Source organism: Centruroides sculpturatus, unplaced genomic scaffold (assembly GCF_000671375.1).
Source record: "Centruroides sculpturatus isolate CEXI.00-Female unplaced genomic scaffold, Cexi_2.0 scaffold749, whole genome shotgun sequence".
Taxonomy (NCBI): Eukaryota; Metazoa; Arthropoda; class Arachnida; order Scorpiones; family Buthidae; genus Centruroides; species Centruroides sculpturatus.
In genome coordinates, this window is record NW_019385022.1 from 14,975 (window position 1) to 35,779 (window position 20,805).

The 20,805-nt window shown below is 27.4% G+C and overlaps 1 protein-coding gene across 1 annotated transcript in view; it reads right to left on the reverse strand.

Annotated features, from left to right (window-relative positions):
- Positions 1-3,194: 3,194 nt before the first annotated feature.
- The window catches only part of LOC111633552 (2-oxoglutarate dehydrogenase, mitochondrial-like), a 106,536-nt gene continuing 88,925 nt past the window's right edge, over positions 3,195-20,805 (reverse strand). The window contains exons 14-23 of the mRNA XM_023378141.1: positions 19,854-19,956; positions 15,477-15,747; positions 13,527-13,654; positions 13,273-13,451; positions 11,329-11,400; positions 11,132-11,257; positions 7,583-7,655; positions 7,253-7,413; positions 7,010-7,173; positions 3,195-3,621 (exon numbers count right to left, since the gene is read on the reverse strand). Of these exons, the coding sequence (XP_023233909.1) occupies positions 3,522-3,621; positions 7,010-7,173; positions 7,253-7,413; positions 7,583-7,655; positions 11,132-11,257; positions 11,329-11,400; positions 13,273-13,451; positions 13,527-13,654; positions 15,477-15,747; positions 19,854-19,956 (1,377 nt within the window). The 3' untranslated portion in view covers positions 3,195-3,521. The remainder of the gene's footprint in view (positions 3,622-7,009; positions 7,174-7,252; positions 7,414-7,582; positions 7,656-11,131; positions 11,258-11,328; positions 11,401-13,272; positions 13,452-13,526; positions 13,655-15,476; positions 15,748-19,853; positions 19,957-20,805) is intronic.

Here is a 20,805-nt window from a genome sequence, read left to right on the forward strand (position 1 = left end):
CTTTCCTATTTGTTTTTGGCTACATTAAAGCATTTTTTTGAAAATATACAGTAAGGTTCCATATTACCACCCGATTTTCTCTAAGCCTACTTTCGGACTTTTTGTACAAAAGCCTTCAAAAACCATACTTATAATTACACTAGCGAAATATCCAATTAGGAACATTTAGATTACTAGTTATCAGTACTTTTCGCACAAAAAATGTGGGTGTAGTTATGATACCTTGTTTGCAATTCACTAAAATGTAATTGGGGTTCCATAATACCACCTTCTCCTCTATTAATAGAAGTCTTCTTTGCTTTTCATTTAACCATATACTGTATTGGCCCAAATATTATTTTTTTTCCCCGGTTTTAAAGGGAGGAGGAAAAAATCACTCTTGGCCTATATTGAAGTTTGATTAAAGTTCTCTCTGATTTTGATAACTATCTATGGTACACATTATACAGAGTTAAACTAATGCAAAAATTTGGTGCGTCATTGTTTAGCAAAGCTAATCATCAGCCAAGTTGTGACCTGTGCGCACTGCTACTGTGAACTATGCATAGCAATTAGTATATTGGCACGATTGTAAATAATCGATTGCTCAAAACCTAAGCCAACTGAATCTGGTAAATACGATAAAAACAAATCAGTTCTGATAATTTCTACAGAAATTTTATTTTTATCTGAGGAGTCTTTAATAATCAAGCTATTGTCAAAAATTGGGGAAAGGTTGCCAAAAATGTAAAAAGATATTTCTTTTTATAATTGAATGTATCAATATTAAGACAACTGGTTTCACTTGGATAGTCATAAAACTGCAAGTACACTTTCCAGAATACACTTGAAATATGTAAAGAAGCTTACTTTCCTGGTTTGATGTGCCACCAAGTGAAACCAGGAAAACAGTCTTATTTGCATATTTCATACAAAATAATTAATTAAGGTGATTTATTTGAATTTATACTTGAGTCTACTCTGGTTCATTTCACTTTACTGGAATATTACATTATTTTATTACTGTTTTGTTTTATCATCTTAATAAATATATTTCTGCAAATATAAAAAAGGCAAATACCGAAATTTGACTTTTGTTATATTTTAAAAATGCAGATTCATTCTACTATTTTAATTTTGCAGAGCATTGATCATTCTTTATTGTTTGCATTAATTTATCTATTATAGTCAATGCACCCAAATTATATTTAATTTTCATTTAGTTTTTAAAATTATTTAAATTAAATATACAAATCATGTTTGATGTTATAAAACAAACAATTTTGGAATTAAGCTGTAGCTCAAAAAACAATTGTAAATATTGAAATTGTAATAATCTTAGTAGCTGTATTTATTTGAATTTGCTCTGTTTATGTGAATGTACTTTTATTCCAATTTTATTTCTCAATTTCAATGGTGTAGCTAGTCTAGTTATTTCAGTTATGCTCAATATTAACATTCATACAATGCAACTCAAAACTCTAAGGACAGGCATTATTCCCTCTTTTCAGTAGAACTAAACATTAAATGTCTATCAAATTTTAATACAACAGACAGCATTAAAATGCAAAGTAGTATTGACAATCGTGAAACAATACATTTTCTTTATTTTTAAGTAATTAAATACAAAAAATGTATTGCAATGACAAATACTGGCAACCTACTATACGACACACAGGTCATTCATTTCAAGACATTTTTATTGATATTGACAAAAGAAGAATTTTTCATTTATAATGTAGGTGTCGGGTGCATATATTTCTTTCTATAAAACAAACCCTTTAAGTACAATTTCCAATCAAATTGATTGCTTTTTTAGTAAATGTCTAATATTTATTTATGCTGATTGATCCCCAGATATTTATAAATAGGAATAAAATATTTTTTGAATTTGTAACTAAAGTAATTTTGGAAAGAAAGAAATTATGAAATTTAGCCTCATTTATAATTACAATCAAATAAAAAGTAATAAAAATTTCTTTTAGAATAACAGTTAAATTAGGGAAGATTGTTAGTGAAGACAATTATAAAAGGCTTTTGAAGAAACATAAGAACAGATGATGAACTGTTGAGGAAAGCCGAAGACAATGATGGCAATGAAAGTTCTGATGAAGATGAGTGACAAGTATTGTTTAAATGGTTTTAGCAACTTGCATTAAAAAGATTTGAAATTTTTTGTATACAAATAAATTAATGATAAAAGGTCAAGTTGTATTTGGGACCTAATTTTTTCAAAAAATGAGGATTCCAAAATTGAGAGTCGATTTATATTTGGGCCAATACAGTATTCTGGATTAATTAAGAATTAGCAATTTTCTTTAGATGTCATACTTAAAATGCTACTATTAGATTTTGGATAATTGTATCATTTAAAAGACCAAAGTTATTTGTGTGTCACCAAATACTACAAAAACATTAAACAACACTACACCACACCAGAATATAGTTAACAATATACATAGAAGTAATAATCAGTGTGCACAGAAGCAAAAAAACTAATGCAAACATTTTCAAACTCTACCAGAGTTGTTCTTCAGACATTATAACCATTGGATGTTCATTATAACACCTGAAGAAGAACTCTGGTGGAGTTTGAAAACATTTTGCATTATTTTCTTCACTTCTGTGCACCAGTTATCAGTTCTGGGTACATTGTTAACAAAAACAATTGTTTTAGCAAAAAGAAATATTAGAACTTGCCTATTTTTGTATCTTCAAACAAACTTGCTATTTCTCATTTATAAATTATACTGTAGTGCTAGAATGTCTATTACTTTTTAATTAAAGTAATAGACATTTTGAATGCTAAATATTAATTTAATCAAAATAGTATTGATTTCTTTCTCAATTTTCTTGCATCCAACTTATCCATGATTACTGGTCATTCAAAAGTGATAGCTCGGCATAAATTATTTATAAAATGATGCTTGATTGAATTATAATTTTTGTTTCACTCATTTAAATAAACATCAACTTATTTTATTAAAGTTTCTGGAGTGCACACTTTTATTCACCATTCTATGGCAATAATGCTCATAATACTTTTCTATGCTTTTTAATTTTATATAATAAAATCTCAATAAGTTACTATAAATAAAATGTAATAATTTTGATGATAGACTTTTTAAGCATATACAGTATATATATATATAATTTTTGTAGCATAAAGTTTTTACAATTAACAAAAATTATCACTTGATTTTCAGTATTTTTTTTTCTGATGCTACTATTAAATTTCTTTGTTTACAAAATATAGCAAATTCTGCTATAATACTAATTTCTTTAATCAGTAATTGAGTTAAAAATATTTTTTTTGTAATTTGTCATAAAAACAAATTCTATCCGAAAAATCTTTTAGAGAATTTACGAGCGTATGCACGAAACCAATTTTTACCTTACAAAATACATTATTCGATTCGGTCGTAAGCTTTCTAATATCTACACATTACTTAACGGCTCCGGAAGTTCAATACTAATGTACATAGGAGCTTAAACAGATAAGGCATGATCGTTTTCTTTGAGAAAATTTCACGTGACATACTTCAAAATGAAAAAGCATCAGCAAGTAGTTTTTCTTGTTCTTTTTTGTGTACTTGCTTGCTTCCCGTTGCTGTCGAAGCAGAGACTGCACGACCAACGTATCTGTCAAAATAAATAAATATAATTTACTTGTAATGAAGCAAAAGTTCTGTGAAATAAACCAAAAGAAAAAAAATGAAAAGACAATTCTAAAATGTTACTTGTGTAAAAATATTTTGAAAGATGGTTTTTAATGAAAACTTTTACCCACTTAATAGCACAATATAATACTTATCATATTTAAATTCCTTCCTTACTTACTAGCTACTTTGACATGTAAAGACATTTATTACTGATTATTAAAAAATATGTTAATTTATTAAAAATCAGAAGAAAATATGATTTGACAATTATAAATAGAACAATATAACATCAAACAAATAAATAAAGAACAGTGAGTTTGTTTTTTTCATTCGCCTACATCCTTGATGATCAAATGTTTTATGTAATATACCATAGAAGAATGAATGTTTAATGTAATTTATATTGTACATACATACTTTAAATTAAAGTAACATAGATATTATTTTTTTGAATAAACTGTGATGTCTTATTTTTAAATTTCGAATAAATTCATTTCTCCAGGTTAATTATAATGAAACAAAATTACAAAAGATAGTTATGAGATTTGGGAAATTGGTTTTCTATATTTTTTAGTGAAAAGACGAGCTATAAGAAACTTTTCTTCATTTCCTCCATTTTCCATGGAATTAGAAAATGAGACGTGCAACAAACCCATCCCCTTTCTCTTGACTTGAGATAGGTTTAGAGATTAATCATAACAATTAATTGTTGATGTGTGAAAATGTCTAAACTTAAACAATTTCTCGGTGTGAATCTGACAACATATCACATTCCCACTGCCCTAACTGGCCCAGCGATGACATATTTGAAGTGTCATCACTAGAAAACATCTGTTGGTAAGCCTTTTCCATAATAACATGTCAATTAAAGGGGGGGGAATTTGTGTGTGTGTGTGTGTTTTGGCTGATTTGTTTAATTTCTTTATTCTCTATTCTGAGATATTAAACAATATCTCAGAATGGGTAAAGTTTAAGAAACGAAATTTGGTAGTGTATAAAGAATTAATGCTATTAAATTTTGGTTCTTAATTAAAAGGTAGACAGGATAAAGACAGAAGGAGTCATGTGTCATAACACCAGTGTGGTCAGTCTTAATGACTATTTTACACATTATTAGCATTCACAAAAACTTGTCTCTACCCTCAAAATTACACTTTTTTGACAAGAGTATGACTTGCTTATAAAATTGTACTGCCTGCTGTGTAGAGCTTAGAGGTATGAAGGAGTACATGTTAGGAGATGCAAGTTGGCACAGAGTATTAGGCACACACAAACCCAGACTTGTAGGTACTCGGGAGACCGAGAACCAAGTCAAAATAAAATTCAAAATGGCGACACTCTCTACAAACAGGCAGTAGTGTGAGATTTGCGCATGCATTGCTCGTTGGAAAGTTGGAAATGTGAACAGTGTGAAATCAAATTTTGACAAAAGCATACATTGGGAAGTTTGAAATGAGAAATTGAATCTTTGAAGGAAAGAAAAAAACTCATTTACCTGTCCGTGTTATTCCTGACATATCTCTGGTCACAATATATTGACCTTGACAGGTTGACCCGAGATATCTTGTTTCATCATCGGAATGTTTTTGAAAGTAGATGGCGCTAGTCATTATACTTTTATATTAAAACTAATTTCCGAAATATAATTTGTTTTCTGTTTACATTTATTAATATGTATATATATAACGAAAAATTCCCATTTTTGAAAAAATAATCCTGGTTAAAATAAACTATATATATATATAGTTTGAAAAATAAAATAATAATTTTGGACGATACAATAACCAGGATTATTTTTTCAAAAATGGGAATTTTTCATTAGGCATTGACAAAAATTCAACCTGGGGCAACACACAATAGAAAGAAATTTCAAAATTGGATAGGTTAATTTCACCAAAAATGCATCGTGGTCGTGGCTGGCAAAGTTTGTACAATCACGCTCAAAACCAGCGATACCAAAGAAGATTGGAGAATGAGAATGAGACATGCCTAGAATGTCAAAGTGATCCCGCTTAGCAGCGAGTCTCTGAGACATAGTCTTGTCCCAAATACGGCCTTGCCGTTTTACTTGTTTCATTTTATAATAGTACAATAGAACCCATTCAGATGTTCTCATCTGAGATGTCAGAATATGTATAGGGGCACGATTTAGTTCAACCACTTTGGAACTTAATAACTCCTGTGTTAAACCATCCGACTCGAATTTAAAAACCACAGAAATTATTAGGCTTCAAACAGGGTGAACAAAATCATCCCCCCCACACAGTCTAACATTCATTCCTATAGAAAAAAAAACGAAATCTTTTGCATATCTCAACATTTCAAGGTCTAAAGATGTAAAAATTTGGGAGGGGTCATTTTTTGACCGATCGCTACACTTTTCCTTTGGTATATTGATATATAACAGCTGTGAAAGTAAAAATTATCAAATACATATTTATATATTGACTGTATCATTACTTAGAGGAGTCTTTTAGATTTGGAATAAAAACATTTCTATGTTCTATCTTTATTAGAACACTATTTATTGAATCTTTTATTCTTAAATCATATGATGACACCAGAATTCCCAAATCTATTTTGGTAACAAGTCCGCCCCTCATCGGAGTAGATTTTTACACGACTCCATAGTCCTGAAAAATATGCAAAATGCTTCCTGCAAAATTTCAGAAAATTTTGAAAAAAGGTACAGGAATTATTAACCTATTTGATGTTGAAATTTTTATTTGTTGCCTGTGACACCATGTTGAATTTTCATCGATGTTAAGCCTAAAATTTTTTTTTTAAATAATAATCGTGTTTACTGTATCGTAAAAAATTATTTTTTTTATGTTTCATAAACAAAATAAATATAATTTTTTTTGTTTCTATATTATTCAATATATTTTAAAAGTTCATTTTAATATAAAAATTGTGACGCNAAAAAAAATTATATTTTAAAAGTTCATTTTAATATAAAAATTGTGACGCATAGCGACATCTAGTATCAAAAATGTTCCGATGTAAGCACGAAAATATTCGGGATCGCCCATGCAGGTCAATGAGGTCAACACAAATATTTTCGAGAACAATGTAGGACAGGTTAAGCTACAAATTTGGTGAACAAAATCATGTCCTTCACATATAAAAAGAACCCAACTTTTTTTTTGCATTTCTCAATGTTCTAAGATCCCAAGTCCAAAAATGTAAAAATCTTGGGGGTGATTTTTTAACCAACTGCAATACTTTCCCTCTATTTATTTATTTATTTTATACTTAATTAGGAATTGCCAGACAGCAAATGATATCCATCCCCTATTTAACAAAAACACTAACAGTATTAACTAGCAATCTACAGAATAATAATAGTTTTCAATAATTTTACTTACATCACATTTCTTGTATCATTAATTCTATCTAAAACTGTTTTCATTCTAGGCTGTATATGAGCCCAATAACCCTGGTTCTTATGTTCTTCTTGACACCATGCAATACTAGCATTTGAATATTTTTCAATTTCTTCTTTAACCAAATCAAATGGAAAAGGGCAAAGCTTTAAAAAAAAAAAAAATGCATAAAATATAATTATAACATAATTAAGAAATTTTAAGAGAAAAAAATATTTTCTTTACTTGTTCAATTCGAGCAATTGCAACTTCAGAATCCAAACCCAGAGTCTGTCGGTGCTTAAGTATATCATAAAATACTTTTCCTGTACAAAACAGTAATCTTTTTACATTGCTTCGGTTTGCTTCTGCATTTGTATCAGGAATGAGTCTCTTAAAAACAGTGCCTAAAATGTAAATTTTTAATCAAAATTTAACTTATTAAAAATGATCCATTTTTAAAAAAGTCCATTAATATTTTTACAATTATATCAATAAAATTAAAAAAGACTGAAAGCTATTAGTGGAATTTATCCAATTGGAAAATGCTGTGTATTATTTAAATAAGCCAATTACCTTCATTCATATCATCAAATGATGATTTTGCTTCAGGATGACGCAAGAGTGATTTTGGTGTAAATAGGATCAACTAGAAACATAAATATCATTGCTATTAATGTTTATACTTCATTATTAAATTACTGTAAAACCTCGATTTAACAGACCGATTCAGGAGATGAGGTTCTGTTAAAGTGTTAAAGTTGAAAGTCCATTATATAATAAAGTAGGTTTTCCAAATGCATGTGTTAAAAAATTGACAAATTAGTTAGTTGATCTGTTTCCATTTATGTTGATACACTGGTGTAATTAAAATTATATATGTATGAGAAGTTTAATTTCACAGAAAATTTTTCTATATATATTATTGCTTATGTATCTGAGGTATGCTTCAGTATACCTCAGATACATAAGCATAGTTCTGAGACTGTAATAAACAAGTATATTATCTAAATTAAAATAAATAAACAAATAGTTTTTTGGAAAATACATTTTAATTGTATTTAATTAAGAGTGGTGACTCATGGATTTCAAAAATAAAATATTTATTTAATTACATATAAAAAGCATTTTAAAATTAACAGGATGTTAATTTTTCTATATTACATAAGGACCAGAAATTTTGTCTGTTAAATCCNATATTATCTAAATTAAAATAAATAAAAATAAAAAAAAAATACACTTTAATTATATAATCTGTAATCATAACAACAAGGCCAGCAGGCTCAGTTATTCCTTACTAATTAACACTTTAATTGTATTTAATTAAGAGTGGTGACTCATGGGTTTGAAAAAATAACCTGTTAAAATTACATATATAAAGTATTTAAAAATTAACAGGATGTTAATTTTTACATATGTCATATAGACCAGAAATTTTGTCCATTAAATTGAGGTTTTACTGTAATATTATCATTCAACTATTTAGCAGCATGAATTATCATCAATAAAACTATTTTGTAAACTGCTGTGCCAAAAATAATTTATTAAATGTTGTCACATATAAAATATATTTAACACAAATTATAAATTTATAAATACAGTGGGTGATTGGTTAATGAACAGTTCGGACTGCAAGCAAATTGGATGATGAACACTTTTGTGAAAGATTTTTATGTTTGAATAATGAACACCTAACAGAACAAACACAAGAAGAAAGATTTGTAAAACTATATTTTAATGGCATCTATACATGGTTTATGGAATGAGACTTTCACAGTTGTATACATAACCTTTTTTTGCACTAGTTAATTTCTGTTCTCTGAATTTTTGTAAATGCTTTTCTGAACGTTTTATTAAAAAAACTGATAATATTATGGGGCCTAAAATGAGTGGGGTTTCAAGAACTGTGTTCTTTTTATTTTTTTAACTCTTTCCGCCCTGTGGGCACTAAGAGGGCCTCTTTTAGCAAGCCCATTATGGGTTTGACCACGCACACAATGGGGTGGCTGGGTGATGAGGGACAAGGGCAGATATCTGGTTGGACCACCCCTCTGAAAAAATTCCTGGAAATTTTTTGATCCATCCAGAGTTGATCCCATATCCCCCAAAGCAGTAGGCTGCTACCTTGACCGTTCAACCGTCTGAGAACTGCGTTCACTATAGAAACTAAGCAAGAGATTAATAGCCAAGGTAGAGAGTGGGTGAAAGATGTCAGATATTGTAGGCAGATGATTTCAACCGGTCTACAGTAGATACAATCTTAGCTAAGAAAGATATAATCAATAAGACTGAAGCAGATAAAGGAGTAAAAACAAATAAAATCACATCTGAGAAACAAAGATGTGCCATCCATGAAAAATGGAGAGATTGCTTTTAGTTTGTTAATACATGTAAATAAACATAGTAAGAAAGTATATAATTTATTAATTTTTTATTTTGGGGGGTCTCCAGAACGAATTAATCAAATTACCATAAAAATATATGGTAAATCTGATCAGTTAACAACAATTAATGAACAATTTGGATAGTGAACATGGTCTTGGAACAGATTATGTTCATTAACCGATCACACACTGTAATTATTAAGTTGTCTTCTTAACATATACAGTTGACCCTTGATTTTACAGATGCCAAAATAAATGAAGTTCAGAAACAATGGACTAAATTTGCTTGTTCCAAGTATTTATTAATGTGGAATTACAGTATTTGAGAATAACAGATTATGACTATTAGTCTGTGACAGAATATTATGCAAACAATCTGTGCACATAAATAATTAATGGCACGTGTCAACAGTTATTTATTTACATCTCTGCTTGAATATGTGGTATTTATTTCCTAATATTTACCATATATATTCTTATCATACATATCTCATATAAAGTTTGTTTTGTTTGTTGTATGTTTTTTGAGAAATTTCTAAAACTTATTTTATTAGTCTATAAAGGCCATACTCTAAAGCTGTTTCCAAATATAAATAGAATTAAACAAACACTTTGTTATTAATGATATTATCTAAATTATGTTAATCAATAACTAAGTACATCTAATAAAAAAGTAAAAATTTCCATCATATCATAAGAATACAATTTGTCATGGACAGATATATTTTATTAGTAAGTTATATAAAATATTGATTTTTAAGATGTAATTATAAAAATTAACAATTTATTTTTTGCAATTATTTACTAGTTATATAGAAAATTCATATAAATATGGGATATCTTTTAAATATAAGGTCATATCAATTTTTTTCTATTGTTAAACTCAACTTTTAAAAGTTTTTATGTATAAAGACAGGCAGATTACCAGTCTTTATAGAAATATTTTTAGGGTCTTTTTTAAATTGCAAATCCTTTTGTCTGTATTAAATTCAATAGCAATACAGTTTTGTTCTTTGAATTTATGAGATGCACATAAATGTTAATTAACAAGTCATCATAAAAAAAAACACAAAGTTGAAATTTGCTGTTTTATAACTAATTTGCAGATTACATCAACAGTTTAATCAACTGTTTTGAAGTTTAATTTATTTAAAATTTAATATATAACCCATAATGTTTTTTTTTTACAGTAAATGCCTGCTAAATCGGACTTCATTTAACTCAGACAAATTTTTTTGAAATAGTAATTTAAAATTTCTCAACAATAGAAAAATTATAATTAACAAATGTTTTCAATATCCAGAAGTCTTTGCAACACCATGCATTATATTACTGTAGTCAGTAAATTACTAAAGACTATACATTGATGTGTACTGCACTATGAAATTTTATGACTCATTTCCTGTAATAATAAATTCAGCAATGTAGTCTCAGCTCAGTAAAACTTCTGTGTAGAGATGCTCATAATAAATCATTGCATTGAACATCTACCTTCTCATTTTCTATGTTGTCAGAGAACACATCCAGCAAACTTAAACTTTCATAAACTTGGACAACCTTCACCCCATTAGTCTGAGTTAGCAGGGGTTTGCTGTATTATTAAAAATTCAATAATAAATATTAGACTTGCTTGAGAAATTTTAGGCTGACATTTTAAATTGATCAATAAATATGATTTCAACAAACAATATTAAGTAGAAAATCTGAACTTAGTGAACTAGAATTTTAATAATAAGCTTACAGGCTTTCTGAATGGTAGAGCTATTTGCCGTCGAAGAGAATGAAAATAATTTGCAGGTGTAGTGCAGTTGACAACAAATGTATTTATATCATTCAGCTGTTTCATTGAGAAGTCATCATCAATTTCCTAATAAAAGAAATACAATTAATATTTTATTCTTATTAGTAAATAAATTTATTAAAACATATATAAGTTACTGGAAAATTATCAGACTCTTCATTGCCTAACTGCAAGAATCTTTCAGGACGAGCACTAGAATGTTCTGGACCCTAAAATAAATAAAATTAAAATTTTTTTATTTTAAATTAATTATTATTGACCATATATTTTACTTTATATTGTATTGATTTTAAGTATTTATTCTAAAAATAAGTAACCTACATAAATAATGTTTTTATGTTACATGAAATCATATTATTAATTATCATTTGATTTCTAATTTTAATATATTTCATACCTTTCTTATATAAAATAAACAATACATCTAACAAAATATTCTATCTAAAAAAGATGTCTGGTAAAATCTTATTCTGAACTTCATATAAATTAATATCATAATGATGCTATAATATGTCTTTTCATAATTTATATTTTCAGCACAGAATATTATCAAGTAAAGCACTGATTTCCATTCAAAAGCCAATTTTCCTTTGTCTTTGTATATTGTTTTTATACTCTTAGAGGACATTTTTAACTAGTTTTACTTTTTAATGCTATGAAAGTATTAAGAAACTTCAAAATCTATATCAATTCAAGCTTTAAGTTGATTAATACAGAAATCAAATTTTAGACAACAGATATAGAGCACACAAATCTTCCATAAAAATAAGATTAGTGTTCACTTATCAAAGAATTATAGAACTTTTCTAAAGATTCTGTCAACAGAATACAGAGTTACCAAGAACAAGTAAAAAAAAAATAGGATTAATGTTCAAGCTAATAAATTGCTGAAATGATAGCTATAATTCAAAATTTATATCTTAAATTCATTATAAAAAAACAGTAATTCTTTGTTGTTCATTAGATTTTAATTTAAACTTATCATAATAAATATTTATATTGTTACCAAGTGTTTCTCTAGATTCAAGAATATAAATTTAAACAACAACAATAAATTGCACTACATATCATTAGATTGAATGCATCTCTCTCTTGTTACAATTCTAATTTTAAAATTCCAAAGAAATTAATATCTTATAAAAGAAAAAAAACAATCTAATTAAAAAATTATCTTTATCACAACTTTGAATCTGTAACGTACAAAATTATACTTAATTTAAATTTTTTCAGCATTTATATATATGATTTAAATTAAGTAAACATTATCAAAAGCTGATAAAAAGAGAAATGCTTAAAGAAATATTTTAATTATTATTTAAATTAGTATATAATCATAAAGAATTTTATGATAACTATAAAACACACATGCATGTACTAAAAAGCACAAATATAATAATAATTCAATAAAATCTGCTTTTTTTTTTAATAGCATCAACAAGCTTGAATGTTAGTTAAATTTAATATATTTTCTAAACAAGACATGAAAAGCAAGAACAAAATCTCCAGTTTGTTTCAGTTCTGTAATATGTTTTCTTGAAAGCAAATAAACATATTGTAAAACTGTTTTCAAAATCTTTTTATAACAAACTTGCTTTGAAAACTATTCATAAAGATATAAAAAATGGTAACAGTTAAAATTTCAAAAATCTAAATAAGATAAATTTTTTTTAAATTACCAATTTGTAATTATTAAAAGAAAAGTCTAACAAAATTAAGTAAAACCAGTAAGTAAAACTAAGTTTATTTTTAAAAAATTATTTAAAAATCCCACTGATGAGGCCTTGACTAAAGGTGAAACGCATTTGGAGAATGTTTTAAATATTTAAATAAATTTACTTATTGTGCATTTTTAAAAGTCATAATGTTTTTGTCCTCAAATTTGGTAAAGATTGATTGCTTTAACTCAAATAGGAAAATTTTTTTATATTTAAAAAAAAAATTTTCTTCCACTCTTTTTATTTATAAATTCATTTTAAATTTATACATTTATAACCAACAGAAGAGCACACAGAAGAGGATAATCTAGAACACTAAATGGTTAATTTTAGAAAAATTCAATATTAAACAATAAAAATATATACCATTCCTTCCATTCCATGAGGAAGAAGCATCACTAAACCACTCTGTCGAACCCATTTAGCTTGACCACTAGTAATAAATTGATCAATGATACATTGTGCTGTATTCATGAAATCACCAAATTGAGCTTCCCATATCACAAGTGCATTAGGATTAGTCATTGAGAAACCAAGTTCAAATCCTATAATTAATTAATTATTAATCAAATATCCGTTAAAATTATCATTAAATACTTTGATAAAATAATACTACTTACCAAGTACACCAAATTCAGACAATGAGCTATTGCAAACAGTATATGGTGCTTGATCAGGCCATAAATGGCATAAAGGCCTGTAAGTTGTTTTATCAATTGTTTGGTGATGTAAAACATGATGCCTATGACTGAAAAAATATTGAAAAATATGCTTTTTTAAATATTTATATTTAANTTGTTATAATTTAGAAGTCAATTCATAACAGATTATAATAAATTTGCGTAAAATCATAATTTATATAAATTTTGAAATATGGGTATCATTCAAATTTTCCGATTATTTATTGATATTTATTAATGTAATATACTGTATTATACAATACATGCATGGCATTTTGTTGCTTAACTGTTAAGTATTGCAAGCTTCCTTCTCGAATAATATGACTGTCTGAATTTGGAATTATCGAAATATATATACCTTACATTTTTTAGATTCCCTATATAATCGTTGAACATATATATATGCAAATTATTTTATAGTTTTCTTTTATTTCTGCTTTTAAATTCAACATTTCTATGTCTTTCATGCCCCTCTGTATGTTAAGATTTTAGTAATTCATATCGTAATCTGATTTTACGATATGAATCATGAGAAAGGTAGATGGATAATTCAAGCGTAATTAAAGATTTTTGGATGATTAATTATCCTAGAAGTTAGTTAATGGCAATCAGTATTCTGGATTGGTCAAGAATGATCATCTAAAGATGGAAATAAAGTTTACATTGGAATAAGATGGCAAAAAATTGCCATTTTATTCCATCTCTGCAGAAGGAATTTTCAATAATCGAGCACAAAGATATATTTTAAACAAAATTGTGCTTTAATAAAATGAAACATTGAATTAAAATTAATAAAGAATATGTAATAAATACTATCTACAAAAAATAAAAAAATACTCCCATAAACAATTTTAAAAAAAATCCATTTTTCATGATCAGATTAGTTCTATAATCTAACATAAATCAATGGTTATTATTGAGCAATGTTGTCTATCTTATTGCTTTCTCATTCTAGGTACCTTATGTATTTTATCCTTGATTGGACTACAATTTGAAAAAATTGTACACCTATAATTTCTTACTGTCTCACACTATAATTTATCTAACACTTGACACAGATACAGTGTTAGAGGCAGGAGGCCCCCATTAACAATATATGAACTTCCGATGCAAATGGGAAGTCATGTTCTTTCAATTAAAAAATTTTCTCTGAAAGGAGTTAGATGAATGGCAGGACTCTATTTGCTAATGGAAAAAGTATGATGGAAGGGGCAAGACACTATTTGTGGTGAAGAGCATATATTTTAAATTAAATAAATTAAAAATATGATTAAAAATTGCAGTCCAGCATTGTGACGATGTCACAATAATGTTTATACTTTAGATTTTGAATTAAAATAATATTCCATAAATTTTTAATGTAAAAATTTATAAACACACATTTAAATGCAATATGACACAAATATTAGAAAAAGTTGTTCAATGGCAGCACATTCAGTTTGGTGAAAGAAACAGAACAAAGATTAGGTAAATCCAAAATAATCTTCAAACTTAAAAATGAACAATATATTTTAAATATAATGTTATCAATTCAGCATTGCTAGGAATATAACTGCCAATCAATACAATACTAGCATTATTGGCAAATATTAATCAATAATTATGAAATTAATGATTAATTATTTTCATTTTCCTTAATATTAATGTTTTCCAAATTTAATATCAGGACTTTTTAGCTCAATTAAATTAATGATTTTGTTCCTCTCTCTATATCTTATGCTTGAAGTATCTTAAAGTAATTTAAAACTACTTACATTGTATGCACTTATTTTGATTTACTGCAATTTTTGTTTTATATGCTGTTCATGCTATAATACAATTCTTTAAACATGTTTCCTATTATTCTGAATTTAAAATATCAAAAATGTTACTTAAAATCATTTAAATTACCTGAAAGTGCCACGTTCAACATCTTGTCCACTGAGACGCACATGAATTCCTTCTTTTAGAAGAGAACCAAATGCCATAGCTTCAGCCAATGCCCAATCCACAGAACGATTTTCCACCATTTCCATCCTAGATTTCAATATTCGTTTAATGCCTGGATGAATCTTGAAATTTCCAGGTGGAGGTGAACTAAATTGCATTCCAATATGTTTGATAATATCTTCAGACACACCTGTTGGATCACATTTCATGGGACTTCTCTGACCAAAGAAGCCTGAAAGAAATTGCCTTATACTCAAGTTTTCATTATTTACAATTTTATTTTTATTTAATATAGAATTATGAAAAAATGACAGATGTCACTGTTCTATAATTCTATATTTTATACACTGTTCAAAATTTTTTTAAAATGAACAATGTATAAAATGTTAGAAAAGTTTTGTAATTTAAATAAAGAATTAATCTATACTTCTATACTTAAACTGTTTACCGTGTAAGAAACCAAGTCTGAGCGTTATTTTTAGTTACTTTATATTTTGCTTTTTATTCTATTTTTGTTTGGGGCTTATGTTTTCTTAGGATGAAGATTTCCTCACCACTCACCTTAGAAAATTAAAAATAGAAGAAAGAAAAACCAACTCGCCAATGAGAAAAAGGGCCATAGAAAAAAACTCGTGCATACTTGCACTCCTGAGTGAAAAAAAGTAAGTCCGCACCAAGAACCTCGGGGAGACCCCACAAGCACAACTTAGGAACTTGCTAAACCTTAACGAATAAAACATCCCGAAAATTGTCAAAAAGAATAATGTAAAAGGTTAGCCAGTATTGTCGGAAAATAGACTGCCAGGCAAAAAAAGGAAAAGTTCAATGTTAGAGATAAGTATGTAAATGAGGAGAGTGGGCTCAGTAAGAATTGTGACGTCACCTCACAGTACAAAACCCCATATCTCAAGCGAAGATGACTGAGGTGAGCTTCTGTTAGCAACGAGCATGGTGAGCTTCGTAGCAGTGAACAACAAGAGGTGTCTGATAGCGATAAAGGTGTTCCAAGGTGATTAGAAGTTATTTGATTTGTGGATCGAAGATTATAGAAAGTCTTGAGAGTTGAGGAAAAAGGTTCCTAATATATTGAGGTGACGGTTAGGACCTTAGTTCATAAGAATTGTTATACATAAGTTAAGTCTTTGAATTTTTTGTCAAATTCCAAAAGGGAATAGATTTAAGTTAGCCAATAGATTTTGAGTTTTGTCGGGTTGATTCTTATTGTTGATTTTCTTTGAATAAATTGTTGTTTGATTGTTACTAAATTTTGTACATAGTCATTATTAGAATTATTAAATATTGGATTGTTTTTGACTAACTTTGCAATTATTTAATTCGTTGCACACTTAAAGTCCAGGCCTGGCACATTAACGCAAATCCGCGAAAAGTAACCGTTAGGTAACGGCTATTTCCAGCACACAGTTCATGTCAATAATCGTTGTAAAAGATGTAAAAATAACTTAGTACTTTACAACTGAGTAAGTCTTTTTTATAATTAGCCATTTAAGATGTAAAAAAAAACTATTAACTCATATTTAGATTATTTTTCTTGTATAATTCCATATACTTAAAACTGATAACTGTTAAACATCATATAGAATCTCTAAATATATGAAATTTTATAACAGTATTTTAATTATTATATAAAATACATCCACATATATATGATTTATATAGATTGTGACTTCATTAATAATACTCAATCTAGATTTTAAAAATACATTAAAAGGAGTAAATTCAATATAAATATATTGTTAAACCATTGTTAAATGTTGAGATGTGTATGTTAACGAATATTTAGAAAATGTTTAAGATTGAATTTAAAGTTCATTGTAACAACTAACCCCATTTTTCAGGAGAAATCTTGAGAGGGAAAACTATACTGCTCAAAGAGTGAAAACACACTTTATTCTAATTGACAGAACATTTTTCAAGATTTTCAGACCTCATCATCTGATCAAACATTTAAATTATTAACAATTAATAATACTCTATTTAACATTTAAAACAATGTTAAATAGAGTATTATTATATTATATTACTAGCAGACCCCGCCACGCATTGTTGTGGCTCAAAATGTATCTATTATAAATATATAACACTTCCCCCTTGAGGAAATTTTTCAAAAAATCCCTTAATGTACATTTTCTTGACGTACCCTATTAAAACACAATCAAAAACGCAAAAAAACCGCATCTGAAATAGTATAATAGAAGCCAAATTCTTCACGGTAAGCCTTAATCCTGTCCCTCTCCTCCGCGGGAGGAATATCGAAAAATTTCTTCTTAGTGTACATTCTGTTGACGTACCTTATTAAAACGCAAAAAACCGCATCTAAAATAGTATAAATAGAAGCAGAGTTCTTTACGGTAAGCCTTAATCCTGTCCATCTCCCGGGGGGATTTCAACATGTATATTATATAAAAACACGCGAGTATTCGAATGCAGCATTGTGTCAAAATATCAAAGGAATCGGTAGGAACAAACGAACATTAAATTTTTATTTATATAGATAGATAGAAGATTATCTGCTTTAGTTCATTTTCACAGAAAAGCATAATGCCTCACAGAAAAGCAAACTTAGGGTGTCATACTTGTAGCGCCATCTGTTGGACATAAAAGCCTTAACCTAAATTATATATTTTAATTTATATGAATGTTTAATGGATAATATACAGCCTATGTCCACCCTGAGGTTCCATTCTAAATATTGCTGAAAGAATTTTTGAAATCGGATGAGTAGTTTCGGAGATTACCTGCTGCAAAGAAACTTACATACATACATACATACATACAAACATTACCTCTTTATAATATTAGTATAGATTAAATTTTAAATGTTAAAATCTAATAATATAGTAGCAAACATATGCAGATGCACCTCACATGTGCTGTCTCACAGTAAAAAAGTAAGCCTAGAGAACAAAATGATGGTTGCAGATACATACCATCATGCAAATTCCAGAAAAATTGTATAAAAGGGTGGTATATAATTAATTCATCCCAGCATGCTTCAGAGTTAAAAAAATAATAATAATAATTTAAAAAAGCATATTCTTTCTAGGACTTATTCAAACTGGTTACAATGTTCTTTGTTTAACTCTGTTGATCATTTAAGTGTTCTATCTTATGATAAGATATGAAATGGCTTGAAAAATACTTAATCAATTATAATTGATAACAATGATAACAGTGTATAACATTTTTTTCAAGATCTCAAAACTTTTTGAATAATATACACCAAACACAAAATTTAGTTAAGGCAAGATAAAAATTTTTTTCCATTCTGTGTGAGAATTATAATTAGTAGCCTACAATGAAAGGTCAGTTGTCAAAAGTTTGTAATCCAAAACATTGAAAGTGAATACATGATGATTCCTTTTTTCAACAGACTGAATCTTCATTTTAATTTTTAGAATTATAATTATTTTGATTAAATATTAAATACAATCAAGCATGATCTTTCTTCACCAAAAATAAAAGTGTCTTCTCTTGTCCTTTCTCACACCTCAGAAAATAATAGCTTTATGGCAGAGTTTAGCTTTATTTTGAGGTTATTTGTTTGCCTCAATATGCAGAACGTTATAAATCTTCCCTCTGGTGACAGCACAAATAAAAAATATAATATACATTTGATAAAATGGTCAGGACAGTAAATTTTAATTTGGTCAATTCTACTTAGATTGAAAATCAAAATAAAGGTCAACTCCACCACAAGACTGTTATTTCCTAAAGTGTGAGAAAGGACAAAAGGAGACACTGTATAGCCTTTTATTTTTGATAAATTTAAATTTACTGTCCTGACCTTTATCTTCTCTAATTTTTATGGAGATGATGGTACACTGCATTATCCTCCAATTGTTCAGGTGATTTGTGATTTGACTATATCCAGAAGCTGTTAATTTGATCAATCTAATAGATCAGGAATGGTGAACCTTTTCAGGCTACTTGCTGTACAGTGAGCATAATTATTTTTAAAAATGTTTATGTATGCTGTAGTTTTAGAATTTGAACAACAATATTTAAAGAAACAAAACAAATATGTTTTAATTAGAATAAATGTAAAGAAAATAAGTGAAAAAAAATAATCAGGTGGTAAACAAAAGAACAATTGAAAAAAGACAGGTGATAAACTGAAATACCATGATAAATTATGTGCCAGACAATTTCTCTCAATATGCTACTTTGGTCACATGTACCATAGGTTTGCTACCCCTACACCAGGTATTTCCTTATTGTAATTAGTTAGCTGTAAAAACTAGCATGTTACTTAATAATTACAGATGAAAATAAAATTAATGAATGAAAATTATTAAAGTGCTTGTTCTTTCTACTTACCACTCCAAGGTGAATCCAGCCAATCTCTATTAAATGTTTTGGTTTCTTTCTCAGCATTTCGGAATGCTTCTTGCAGGATTATTTCGTATTTTTCTTTTTCTTCCTGTAATAATTTTATATTATGCTTAATTAATAAACTTTAAAATCTTTAAAAGAAAATATAGTTATTATTTAAAATAATTTATCTATTCCAAAAGTTTTATCAACAATGTTTTCTATTAATTCAACTTAATCTACTTAAAGATAACTTACTAATATAATCTTTCATTATTTCATATCCACATTTTATAATTTTTCAATAATTTAGTTTTAAACTTACTATATAGTATTTAAAATAATTATTGAATATTTTAAATATCCAATTTATTTTATATGTAAACCAGTACTAACAATCTGATTCTAAAATACTTTAGTATCTGTAAATGATGATATTCATAAACTTCTGAAAAATTTTATTTTTACATGCCAGATTCATCACGATATTTTACATGAAGCAAGATCATTAATTTCATTGCAATACTAAACTAATACTACAGTTTGAGTATTTTGAATGATATTCATTAGTTGTAATTCATTAATGATCTTGCCACAAAAATTAATTCCGTAGCTAACAGTTTGATTTGACAAGAATATGCTTACATGTATTTTCCTTTGTCTATTCACTTAGTTTTTAAAAATATTAAAATAGGAATTGGAAAAATTAATCATTATATGCATAAAAAATTTGACAAGACTCATAATAGTTTTCCTTAAAAATAAATATTTTTAATTCAAAATACTTCTTGTTTTATATTAATAAATCTCTAAATAATGAAGGGCAGATCTAAAATCTAATTAATTTAATTAAAAAAAAAAATACATATAATAAATATGAGTCTAAAAATAAATTTATAAATCATGCTCAGCAAATTCATAGCAAAGAACAGAACATACATGTAAACTTAACATATTT